The sequence below is a fragment of the Cotesia typhae genome, unplaced genomic scaffold (assembly GCF_013202065.1).
Source record: "Cotesia typhae breed Kobodo isofemale line unplaced genomic scaffold, CoteBio_Ctyphae scaffold_152, whole genome shotgun sequence".
NCBI lineage: Eukaryota > Metazoa > Arthropoda > Insecta > Hymenoptera > Braconidae > Cotesia > Cotesia typhae.
In genome coordinates, this window is record NW_027423776.1 from 7,100,548 (window position 1) to 7,114,347 (window position 13,800).

The window sequence follows — 13,800 nt, forward strand, 5'->3', positions numbered from 1 at the left end:
TTTGTTATTAACAATAAAAAAAATGTAGAGTAAACTCTTCATGATTTTTTATGAATAAAATCAAAAAAATAGTTATTTTTAAAAGATTTTGAAAATTAATATAATCTTATTCCTTATATTTGATCTATTTAAAAATTTGATTCAATATTCCAAAAATAAAATTTTTTAAATGGAATTAATATTAACAAACTTAAATTTGAGAAAAATTATTTGAAGTATTTCTTTGCTCCGATAATACGAGTAACAAGTGTAAAAATAAACTCCCGATTTTTTCAGTGTAAAACTGACATTACACAACATTTTTTAGCTATTTATGCAAACCGCAAAGTATCAATACATTTTCGATCGCAAAACCGAAAATGAGCTTGAACATGTTTAGAAATTTTACCAGTTTCAACTCTTCGATTCCCCTCACAGGACACGAGTTAATTGAAAGTTAAGCCTATTGATTCCAAGGATGTGGAATAGGATGTCATCGGTAGGCCACAAATGAAGCTAATCACGTGGGTACTGTCGGCTGTTCTCAATTGTCCATTTTATAGTCTCTCCGGATATCAACTCAAGTGCATACAATCATTCGACAAACAGTTCAATCGTAGCTCGAGATTTCCTACCTGCATCCATGTAAACACCCACACACACCCACATACAAACTGTCCTATGTGTTCGAGTATAGTTCTACCTATACATAAGTACGGGAGATCCAAACTCACACAATGTATGAAGGGAAAAAAAAAAAAAAAAAAATCAATAGTATTACCATAAGAGAGTTTCAAGATTTTTCACTGGGTTTTTGGCACTTGCTGATTCACGACTCTGTGAATTTCAATAAAATCATGTAACTTTATTCGGTTTATTTTCACGAAAATAAATTCTCCTTGAGGCAAAAATCGACGGAACTTGTACATATCTATATACTTTCTATATATTCTTGACAGATGGCAAAACAACTGTAACGTGTCCACGTGAAATAATAGCTTTTTCTTTCATTTATACCCATTTTTTTACCTTCCGGTTTTCCTCGTTTTTTTCTCAAACTTTATGGGTATTACATCACACCTCCCCACCCCTATTTCTTCTTTTCTTCCCTATCCTATTAGAATCAGATATAAGAAATCGAATTATGACAGCCGAGAGACTGGTTCGCGATCGATACGAAATAAAAATAAACGACCGAAAAATTTTGCCCATGGGATTTTTTTTTTTTTTTCAGTACTGTTCTACATTTTAGCTCAGTGCTGAGTGTATTGAGTCGAGCCGTCATCCTCAACGCGATTCTCAGCTGGTAACGACTGTCATATAATTTAAACGCCTGTCCTATTACAGTCCAGCTGAAGCGAAAAATTCTATCTCAGTGATGAATATCCTGTGCTGATTTCATGAATTTTTCTCTTCACTTTTTTAAGCTTCTTTATACTCCATTCTCTGTGCTTTCATTTTTTGTTCTATTCCGAAATTTTACTCACACACTTTTTTTTGGTAGTGAAGCTATAATCCCCTCAGAGAATTATTGGATTCTTTTTGATCACATTTGCAAAAAAGTTTCTTGGAATTTTTGAAAAAAAATACAATTGAAAACCTTTCTACTGTAGACATTATAGCCTCATCTAGTTATATTTGGGCATATCAAGCTACATCTGAGAAAAAAAGAAACATAATTTTCGAATCATTTTTTAATAATTTAAAGCTACAGAATATTAATCACAAGCCGAAATTCCAAGTGAATTAATACTTTGGCATTCTCTAACAAATTTGGACGGTAGAGAAAAAAATGGCCGGTTTTTCTCCACAGTCTAGTACATACAGTACAATTTGTTGTTTATATTCATCGCACAGTACAGGTTATAACGTTCTGTTGGGAATATAGTATGGAGGGTGAATAAACTGTCGCCTGAAGCGACTGAAAATCCGGCGCTCGCATGTTATTTTGGCAAATGTTCAACAGAAATATATACACGATTATAAGTGTTGAGAGGGTCTAAGTTCAGTTCCAAGCTCTAAGAGAATATGAAACATACCACAGGACATCAAAATGCGCCAGAGGTAGAGATAGAAGAAGATGTAAAAGAAGACGAAGACTTCCATAGAGTGTATTGGAGCTGGGAAGGAGAATTTCGCACATCTAAAACCTACTGCTGGCACTAAGCCCGTCCTACAGCTGAAAGCTTGGAGACAAAGACTCATTGCTTTGTGCTCGAGTATCTAGGCAAGCGGACAAAGAAACTAGTCCCTTTACTGCTACTACGACTACTACTATTGGCTGTGGATCGATGATGCCATTTCGCATCAAGCAAATGAGTGCACCTAAAAAGAGCATTTGTTTATTACGAACAATACGTTTCTTGGTCATTTTTTATTCATAGTATTGCGAAAGTTTATAAATGCTGGATGCTAGCATTAAGACCGAGCTTCGTTTAAGATAAACGTGTACTCTTGAACTGGAATTATTGAAATAAACTTTTTTTACGACAGCTGGAAGAAATTCTGCTTCTGCATTAAAACTTTCAACAGCATCAATCTTCAATATCTTTGAAGTAGTTGGACTGAATAAATAACTCTACACCTTTTCATTTATTCAGATTCATTAACTTTCGGTACGCGGAATTTAATCCTTCATGTTATTTGCACAGGTGATTAAACGACGATCAAGGGAAGCAATAGGTTTGAAATATTACCCTGTACAGAAAATATTTTTTTTTTTTTCGTTGTTAATTTGATACTTCAGCGTTGATTTAAAAAAAAAAAGAAAAAAAATAACGACAATTTTTGAAGTTTCATATTCGTCAATCAATACTCTAAAATCACTTAATATGTCTATATAAAATTTTTTATGTAAAAAATTCATTATAAAAGTCATATTTGTTTAAAAACTTGTTAAAGAACGTAAGCAAATTTTTTTTTTTGCATGAAAGACCAGCGACATTTATATTCACAATATTTTTTTAGAGATTAACTTGTTTCTCTATGAAAAAAGCGTGAATGTTTTTCTAGCTGAACAAAAATAATCTTTGCCGTAATCCGTACAAACCTAAATCCGGAAAAAGGTTGGTTAAAAGCAAGCAAAGTGCAAAAAAGGGCAACATGTGGTAAGAAACTCATCGTCCGAGCAACAAAATCAGAGGAACCCTTATCCGAGGATTGTTGTACCGTCCTGGTGGACAGTACAAGTGGAAATACATTTGCAACTGCAAAGCTCTAAGTCCTTACCAAATACCAAAAATCCCATCAACAGGACTGGGCGAGCTTCCACCGTTAGTGTTATCGAAATTCGGATCAACAACCCCTCGGAATTCTATCGGTGAATATAGACCTAGGCGACTTGAACGTGAACCTGGACCTGAATCTGTTTAGTAGTGATGATGGTGACGATGAGAGAAATAGAGTGCCGTCGACGATGATAGTGGACATCACTTTGAGCTTCATCTTGTTATCCCTTTACTAATGCCCAACAAAGTCCAAGAGAATTTTGAAGGGGCTCTAAAGGGGGTTAATCAATATTTGCTGTTAAATTTTGAAATTACGAGTTTAACTAACCAAATTGTGACTTGATCACCCTCGCAACTTTATAACCCGATTTTATACTTATCACTCTTCCTTCGGTCTGTACATCAACACGAAGTAGAGGTAGGGGCTGAAAATTTGGTTAAAACAAGATGATCAGTATATTCGTAAAATTTAATTTTGATTGATCAATCAAGATTTATTAGTTTATAAATTTTAGTAGATATGTTTGATCAAATTTGATGAAATCCTTCAGTGGCTTTAATACAATGACATTTTGACAGAAATAAAAAGACAAATTCTGTACAATACATACGTATTTCATTGAATAAAATCCATCAATGTCATGACATGATAACCAATAATCAGTCATCAAAGTTTTACTTTGTTCTCACAGCTTCCTTGAGAATCAAAGACTACATTTCTCATCGATCGATAAACTTCAAATAAAAGTAAAGTATCAAGTTAATAGAAAATGAAGATAAATAATAAACTAAAGTCAATATTTATTAAATCTTTAAAAGCAAAAGGCACTACATAAAAGAAACTTTCAAAATTTCCGTGGTGGTTATCAGCAGTATTGAAACTTCATCAACTTTACTACCCACGTGATTCAATCTCGGTTCAATATCATGGTAATATAATTTTGTTGATTTTTCATCTCTGTCTTAGGTATCGACTGCACTAGTATTAGGGTTGAGTACCCAACACTTCTAACTATAACCTAAATCCAGCAGCAAGAGAGTACCAAAAGTCCCCGGAGTTATCTGCAACTTTCCACTTTAACTGACAACAACTCGTAGGCAAACAATTAAGCTTTGCGCTTGGAAAACTTCTCCGTCGTATATTCCTTCCTTGCTCACCATGTAGGAAGCTTGGGTCATCAACACTGCTAAACCATTTACGTTGACGTAAACTATGCTTTGATGATATTACCTGCTACTTCAAGAATATTACATGTGTGATGTCTGATGAGTGTTTCCAGTGTGCAGCTAAGTAATTGTATTTTTGGTGAAAATGTTATTTGAGGGACTCAATACCGTCTGCTGCAAAGGGTGGTTAAGTGGTTTATGTTCATTCCAAAATTACAGAACTACTTTATGACAAAAGACGCTGTCTCGTGTTTTCACTTTGCAAATCTATATCTATAATAATATATTATGTATAATGCACTTGCTATTAATTAACCAGATTGAAAAGTTGGTGCGATGTTGTGTACCTGCATTTGAAGGTACTTACAAGACGATAAGTGTATTATTTAATCTAACTAGTGGGTAATTTTGATTGAAATCAAAAGTTGTCCTTTGATTGCATTGATAGAATTAAATCTTTGGAAAAAAAAATTTTTTTTAATACTGCACATCAACTTAAAACTTTCAATTTAATGGTACGGAATGAATCAAGTGATTACCTCGACTGAATTTTTTATTCGCTGATTGAAATCAGAACTTATAAAAAATACTAACACTAGAACTATTAACTAATTGAATTTGGACAGTCGTGAAAATAATGCCACAAATCCAGAATCTCCTTGAAAAATAGATACATTATATTTAAAAGAGGTTTAATTTTTCAACAAAATGTTTCGCAATGCAGTTAATACTTTGAGAGAGTTTATCTGTATTTGAAATTGATAACGGTTTGTATCGATTTTATGATTCAAAGAGTAAGCTTTAGTCGACTGAAGAAGCGATGGGCTTTGGATCAACTAAACCGGCAGTGCAGGTTATATGTTATGTGTTTGTGCGGATGATAAATTGAAAACGGGAAAAGATCTACTGGCTTCAATTGTGAAACAAGACGGTTCATCTTTCCATTCATATTGTTCTACTTTCCGACTGTTATTACTCACTGATTGTGCTACTAGTATCCTGAAGGGTATCAATATGTTGCAATCATTAAATTACTGTTTGCGTTGCTGAGATTGTCGATCAACGTGGAAAGTAATTTTTAATCACAACTCTAGCTTCTTAATAGTGATCGATATTGTTTTTGACATTAATCAGTTATGATTATTAACTCTAATCATGAAAGATTAATATTAATGATAAATACAAGTCATCGAAAATTTTTTTGTTAATTATTATTATTATTATCATTAAAATATAAAATTGAGCAATTTGCATGAGGTTATTCTGCCGATAACTAGTGTACTAGGTCAGCTGGATTCGGAGTTCTGATATTATATCTATATAGTACATAGATATACACATATAGGAGGATAATGTACAGAATGACGGTATAGAGAGGTGAGAGGTTGTGGATGAGGGTGAGTGTGCCAGGCAGACGGAAACTGCGCAATCCTCAGATGATGCATTGGAATGTTAGCAATTTGCGTTATGTAGTTCAAGTATTTCACTTCATATAGAGCTAAATATTTCATGAAAACTATGTATGAGCTGCTTATTATTTTCAATCCATTAATGTGATTCCAAAATTTTATCATTTTTGTTACTCTACGTCGTAAGTAGTACGTGTTTATCACTTATGTCTTATATTAGTAATTTTTTTATGTCCTAAAAAATCGAAGGATGATCACATGTGAAAAAAATGTGAAATTGATAAATTTTTATTTAGACAATAAAAGTATTTAATTTTTTCAATCGTTTTTCCAAACATTTAATCGAAAGAATTGAAAAGCCACGTCTATTTCTATTTTAACCAATCGCGGATTATTGATTTAAAAAAAAACGGTTCAGCTAATCTTATTTGTTTTCTTTCGAGGGTCTATTGATTGGATCCGCCGAATGCTACTTTACGTTAAGGAGGAATCGTAAACACAATAGAGACGTTCCCTGTGAAGTACCTATAAAGTAGGTATCAGCCAACAATGTAATGAAAAATAAAATAACAATAATAAGAATATAATCTCCGGAAAAAGTTCTGAGGCACAAAAGACAAGTTTTAATATGAATCTAATTGAAAGTCCTCCTCTAATTTTTTACTCTTGCCAGCACCCCATTTTTTTAAGAATATTGCGTTTTTTTTACTGAGTAAATTCCTTGTTTTTATTTGTTTAAAATTATCAAGACCTTTGGATTTTATAATGACGACGACAAAAAAATTGAACTTGTTTATATGTCGTGTTATTATTAATACTAAAGAAGTAAAAAAAATTTCTTGTTTCTACAATCAACTTAAGAATATTAAAAATATATAAAGTTCATGAAGAATTTTTCTTCCATTTTTCAACTTCGTTGGCAATTTTACAGTGACTGCAAGTTACTCCACAGAAAAAAAAAAAATTAACTTGAATTAAGAAAAAAATTCTTGAACTAAGAAAAATTTTCTTAGCTTAAAAATTTTTCTACTCAAATCAAGAAGGAGTTTTTTAAAAATTATTTACTTGATTAAAGTAAATTTTTTTTTCTGTGTAATAGTAATTATTCAAAGTCGTGTAATTTGACGCATTGCCGTAATTTTTGTCCCAATTATAGCAATAAATCAATTATAGACAAATCACAGTAAAGCTCATTAACATCATAAAAGTCGAACTGTGTATATAGCAAACGATTTTTCGATATCGAACGTGTCCCTATTATCTATGGTAATAAAAAAGCGACCAAAGTTATAGAAGAAGAACGAGAAATAGTTTGAGTTAAAAACATAGCTAGTGGAAAAAAAACACACAGAATGTCCGAAGGAGGCCACGTCTGGAATACTGAAACTCACTACACTAAAAATATTCTCAAGAAAATATTCGTGCCAACTTTGGATTTGCTTCTGGTTCGTCCGAGCTCGGATTACGTGTTTGGGAAAAAGATCGGTGGCGAGAAAAAAATAACAAAAAAAAAAAAATCCGACAAATTTCATTCGTTTATGATTTTTTTACTTACATTTTTCTTGCGAGGAAAAAAGCACTAAACACATTATGGCAGAGAAAAAAAATTAAAAATGACGATCGTTATCCGGAGAAAGAAAAAAAAATAAAAAGCTCCCTTACATTTCGTGCCCTGGATTTAATTCTTGCCTCAATAGCTAATTGTCGGCGCATTATTCAACGCGTTCGGTGCATGTCAGAGCAGAGACTGGGGGTCAAGGGTCAGAAGTCGAGGCATGAAAGTTAAATAAAATAAAATAGGAAGGAAGTACAAAAGTAGGTGCCATCAGAACGGTACGTGGAATAATGGAGGGAGTGTGGTGACTTTTAATCTAGCGGTTCTTTTGCCACGTTAAAGCTTTACACAACCACGCTAGCGAACCGCCAGCTGTTACTCCGTAGCCCGACAGTCATTTATCGGTTCCGATTTATTCATGTACACGGAATAAAACGTGTGTTGGATTTGTCAGGACGGAATTGTTGTTTTTTTTTTAATTTATTTTTATTAAGCTTTGTTTTATTTTGAGGTTTTACTTTTTTACTCCCTATGAAATTTTCTCACATCCGCTTATTGCCCCTCGGATTATCTGGATTTGCAGTTTGTCATAACATGTTAATGGAAATATTGAGAATCAATAAATTAAATCAAGTATTTTATTAACTAGCTCTCATTTGCAACTTTCGTATTTTTTTTTTTTTCTCCTCAAGATTACAATAATATCATAATAGACACGTGAAAATTAAAGATAGCTCACATTTGTGAACGAATATAGTAATTTATTTTATTTTTAACAAAATTGAAATTAAATGAAAATTTCCAAATTTTTTACGGTAAAAATTAAATCAAGTATTCTATTTTCTCTTTTTTTAATCACACTATTCATATTTACATCTTATCAAAAATCATTGAAAATTATATCTTACTCTTTATTTTAAATTGTTACTTAAGTATTTTCTCTCTTTTTGTTTTTTAAAACACAATTTACTCCATATGACTAATTTAAAATAGCTACGGTAAAATAATGCATTTCATAGTCATAAAATACGTGGAGAATGTAAAGGAATTGAAGAGAAACCTTTCAAGAGCAAAGTATGTGGGTTAACTTATAAATGGGCAATCAGTCTATCGGATGGCATGGAGAAGTTTAAATTACGGGTCGACTTCAGCTCTCTGTTTATTTTTAAAGTCATTGACATTCGCAACGAGGTCGTAACCGTGTTACCTTTCTAACGTAAACGGTTCATCAATCAGCCAACTATAAATGGTACTCGTGAGTCGAAATCTCCGCACAGCGTCCACTTGGACAAATTGAAAGCCCAGAGTACCTACTCCAAGGTTTTCTCGAGTGGGTTTGATTAAGTAACATCACGATCGAGCTTAATTGCCATAGCTTATATTATCAAATTATTTCACTATTTAATTCGTAATTAATCTGATATTCATCGCTTTGCAGAGGGAATATTTTTAGTACAGATCATTAAACATTTCTTCGGTTTCTTTCGTTACTTTTAATTCAAGGTTAAAAGAAAAATACAATAATTACTTTTTGTACTGTAGCATCGCGCTTAAAAAAAGAATGAAACAATAAAAATTGTAAAAATTTCTATTCTAAATTTGAATTTTAAGAATTTAAATAGAAAATAAAAGATTTGAATTGAATTGAATGCCCAAGATTTTAATTGAAGAAATTTAAAATAACGAACTGTAAAAAAAAATCTAAATGATTTATTTTTTATTTAGAATAGATTTATTTTTTTACTTAGAAATAAAATTTGTAGATAAATCATTTAATACAAGTACAAACTTCATTGTGTTTAGCAATTTCTTAGGGAAAAAAAAAAAAAAAAAAAACTGCAGCTTGGATTCGAACCGAGAACTCCAGATTAACGAAACCCAAACTACTATCCCATCTAGATCCCTGTGTCTTGAATAGGCCCCAGAGCTCTTATCGTAGGGACTACTCAAGACACATGGAATCACACAGGAGGAGCCTAGTATAAATCGTTCTGGCGCGTTACCATCTTCGCCACTACAGCTATTGATGACTCAAACATTTCGAGTTGCTTATAAGGTGTAGATGTCTACTAAAAATTTTATCGACTGTGATTTTGTTTTTTCATATGATTTTTCACCTAAATTTTATTATTAACTAGAAATTCAAATTGCGCGCGTTCTAATTCTAAACCAATAAATAATGAGGGTCTATTTTTTCGATTGGTGTTACCCTTCAATTATCAATTTTATATCATAGGTTAAAATGTGGTAATTAAATAAATAATAACGAAAAATTAGTTCAATAAAATTAATTTAGCGATAATTTTATTATCAATCTACAATTTAATTTGTTTTTTATCATTTATAATTAATTATTATGCCGACATGTAGTTATTATAGTAATGTCAGCAGTAATGATAAAAATTGAGTGATTAATCTATCAGTGATAAAAGCAATGTTAATGTGAAAATATTCTCCGCGTAATTTGTTATGATTATACGTTATACATTATGAAATTTTCACTGTTATTTTCACAACATCCGTCATGTTAATACCCATATAAAAGCATCGCGTGTAACGTTTGATAACTCCCAAGTAATTTAGCATACGTACATTTCACGTGTTCACCCAGCTCATTTTTAACCCTCTCAACGTGATAACAATACAGAAGATAAAACCAAAATATGTATATATACTTTACTACACCACCATGGGGAATGTACTGGTAATAATAAATGCGCAATTGCAGTCGGCTTTGTTTTTTATCACTGAATGTGAATAATATATCATCCTGGTACTACAGTAATTATGTCATAACTCGCTCGGAAGAGGAAAAATTCGTTGCAAGAAGTATTCTTGAGTTAAATAAACATCAAGATATATATTTTATTTTTATATTTCTCCTTTATATCTTAATCTTTTGTTATTCTAACGAATTTCATAAGCGATTAAGATTAATTGCATTAAAATAATAATTTTAGAATTTATTAAATTTTATTTTTTTTTTTTTTTTCAATTTGATTAATAATAAATTTTAATAAGAAAAGGGCTTAAAATTGTTGAAAAAAAAAATAGTTTGATCGAAAATTGAAAAAATAAAAATTAATTATGTTATGGCATAAAGCGATACAAATTTAATGATTTTTTAATAACTAATTAATTTTCTATCTTCTGATTTTTATGAATTATATTGGTTTAACACCGCATGAACTTACTTATGGAATGGGAAACTCAAAATATGAACAAAATTAACATTTACAGACTAAATTGTTTGCTGATAATGTATTTTGTGATAAATAAATGAAAATTATTGTAGTGAATAAATTTATTTAATTGCGTTATTGGAACAATCGGTGACACATACAGAAAATTTAATTGAAGATATTTCATAAATTGATATTAACTATAAAATATATATTAAAATTGAATCCACTGTTTTTTTTTTTTTTAACTCAAAAAATAATTATCATGGATATTGTTAGTAGATATTTGATGAATTAAAAATGAGAATTTAAAATTTAAAGACAACTCTAAGAAACAAATGATTTTTGGTACAAATTTCATAAAATTAAAGAATTATTAATAAAAATACGTATAAAAAAATAATATTTTTTTTTTAACATTATTTTGACAATCGCGTTCAACTTCAGACAGTTGAATGAGAAAACAAAAAACAAACTAACGTCAAATTCTAAGTAAAAAAATTCTCAGTATACAATTTTATTTTATAAAAATTTAAAATATCACCTAGAAAAAAAAATCAATAATTCATAATGGCAAGAACAAAGGGAAAGAGTAAAAAAGTCGACAAGAAACAAAAAAAAATAAAACCCATGAAAATAGCTGCGTTAATAATATCGGCGATCCAAGAGCTCAAAGAGACAAAAGGATCAACTCCTAGTAAGATCACGGGATACATAAGTTACAATTCCAATCTTCCGGAGACTCGGGTTAAACGTCAAGTAAATATAAAAGAATTTTTTTTTTTTTACACTAAATAATAAATTTGCGAAGTGAATATACGGAGTGTCCTTACTGCGGAAAGTCTTTATTTTATTTAATTCGATGAAAATAAAAAAATTTGTTGAGAAAATTAATATAATTTTTTCTTCAGCTTGACAAAATAATTTAATTTAAAGTTATATTAAATTTATCCTTATTTATTCCGCTAAAAAAAAACTCTAAAATTCACTTCCAATTTTTTTGGTGTATTATAAATGAAAAATGGATCATAATAATGTATTTAAAAAAAAAAAAAAAAAAAAAAAAAAAATCAGGTCAATTCAGTTCTAAAACGTGGGGTGGAGTACGGAATCCTACGACGATTTCGCGGACAGTATTTTCTCCCAACTGGAGACGAAATGGACCGAGCCAACAAAATAGCCAAAAGATTTGCCAGATTGCCGACTCCGGTTCCTTCGGATCTCGACCAGACTCAAAAAAAGGGGGAAAATTCTGTACGAGGAGCAACTGCCGAATCCTTCGGAGACACCAGGAGTATAAAATCACGCAGGCCTGATCCAATCACCAGGCAAAGACGCGCCCAATCACTTCCAGCATCCCCTACCAGGAGTATGTCCGAAATCAGTTGGGGTCACGGTGACTACGCGATGCGTGGAAGTGATTTCGAGTAAAAAAAAATTAGAGTTGACTGAAAAATTTTTAACAGGCGCAAATAAATCAATCAATCACTGGTCGTTAATTGATGAATTTTTTGGTAAATAATGAGAAAAGTTTCTTCCAGCAGATTCAGTTAATTCGAGAGCACGAACTAGACACCGAGTTAATTTAATTTCAGTTGATGTATTGGTGTTAATCAATAACGAATCGAGTGGATGGGAGCGAAACTAATGGAGTGAAGACGCAAAAATTTATACGGATTCAATTACACGCTGTAATTAGTTTATTTTTATCAGAAAGTTATTCTTTTGGTTTTAGTTATTTTTCACGGGTCGCTGCTCTCGCCCGTTTTTTACAGACATATATATTGAGAGTCGAGCACCTGATTTACTTTATCAACGAAAGCGATCATGGGACGTCGAATTAAGTGAAATGGGAAAGCCATTTATTTAACCATTTTTTTCGTCTAATTATTTCTTGGGAACTTTGAATGCTATCGGCTATCAGTAGTAATACTTTTCAGTTAAAAAATCCAGCCGGTACCAAACCAGCAGGCCATTAATAAAACTTTTAAAAATAAGTGTTTTAGAACCCTCGATAAATTTAATACATCGGAGAATTTACGGGCCGACTTGAGGAAATATTTTCTTTCGCCTCTGGTGGTTTTAGATAATTGATTATTTTTATGGACTTTCTCGGTTCTACAAGGATTACCAGTATTGAGGGAAAGCTAAAGTGACATCGTTGAATATTTAATTCATGCCGGAGGTTAAAAAAAAGGTTTTTAAAAAATAAATTCATTTTTTCGCTTTTTGGGAATCAATTTAAATTTTAAATAATTTTTTTTTTGTGATTGAAAATACTTCAATCTATATAAATTATGTTTAAAAATTTATTTTTTACTCTTATATTTTTCTGAAAATTTATTGAAAATGGAAAATAAATTTTTTTTAATATCAACATAAAAGATGAATATTCGTCAATTTCTTTGCTAAATATGAACCAACTTCTGGCTCAAAAACATAAATACAAATTTTTAATTTTAATTTTAATGATTAAACTTAGCTATTGATAAAATAACCACTAATGTGTAAGAGAATTGATACTAAACCGCGATAGTGTTTAGCAAATTAATTTACAGAACCACGAAACAGGGTTGATTAGCTCCTAAACAATGATCTGATGGCTGTTCGTTAACTTTAGCCGTGTTGGTGTGTTATCCTTGGAATAAACCGTAATTGCCCGCGACCACGTAAATGTTTACCCCCTTGCTCATGACCAGGAAACTGACGTACTCTGGCAACCCTAAGTGTTACTGGTATATTCCGTACTCATCACCCGTTACTAATCAATCAATTTCAACGGTCTATCAATATCTTCATTGGAGCCCGATCTCAAATATTGAAGGACTAACATCTCGAAATTCAACTCGGCTATGTACTCCTCATCACAGTACCTGTGATTGCTTGAGAAAATATTCATGATACTCGAGAAACTCGGCGTGTTTCGCCTATAATCTAGGCACATTTCAGGACATATTGGAGCCTCTTTGCTCACACTATGTAAGCGGCATTTAATTGCTTTCCTGTTACCCTAATCAATTAACCTTGCCCATGAATAATCATGTTAACGTCAAAGTTAATTTTATAATTATAATACTTCGTGGAAAATTTTTCTGATATAGCCGTATAGTGAGAAAACAATTTATTTAAAAATTTAAGTTTGTAAATATTGATTATATTATTTTTAAATTTGACCTTTGGAGAATATTAAACCAAATTTTTATGAAGAGTTTTTTTTCAAAATTTGTTGATAAATCTTAACGTAAAAAGCAAAAAATAATAAATTACAAATATTACAACAA

The 13,800-nt window shown here is 31.3% G+C and overlaps 2 protein-coding genes across 2 annotated transcripts in view; both read left to right on the plus strand.

Moving 5' to 3' along the window:
- The window catches only part of LOC141536184 (TWiK family of potassium channels protein 7), a 169,687-nt gene that overhangs the window by 19,915 nt on the left and 135,972 nt on the right, over positions 1 to 13,800 (plus strand). The window lies entirely within an intron of this gene.
- Positions 11,090 to 11,950, plus strand: LOC141536364 (uncharacterized). The gene is made up of 2 exons (XM_074256842.1): positions 11,090 to 11,278; positions 11,594 to 11,950. Exons 1-2 carry the CDS (start codon positions 11,090 to 11,092, stop codon positions 11,948 to 11,950), a joined length of 546 nt encoding a protein of 181 aa, XP_074112943.1.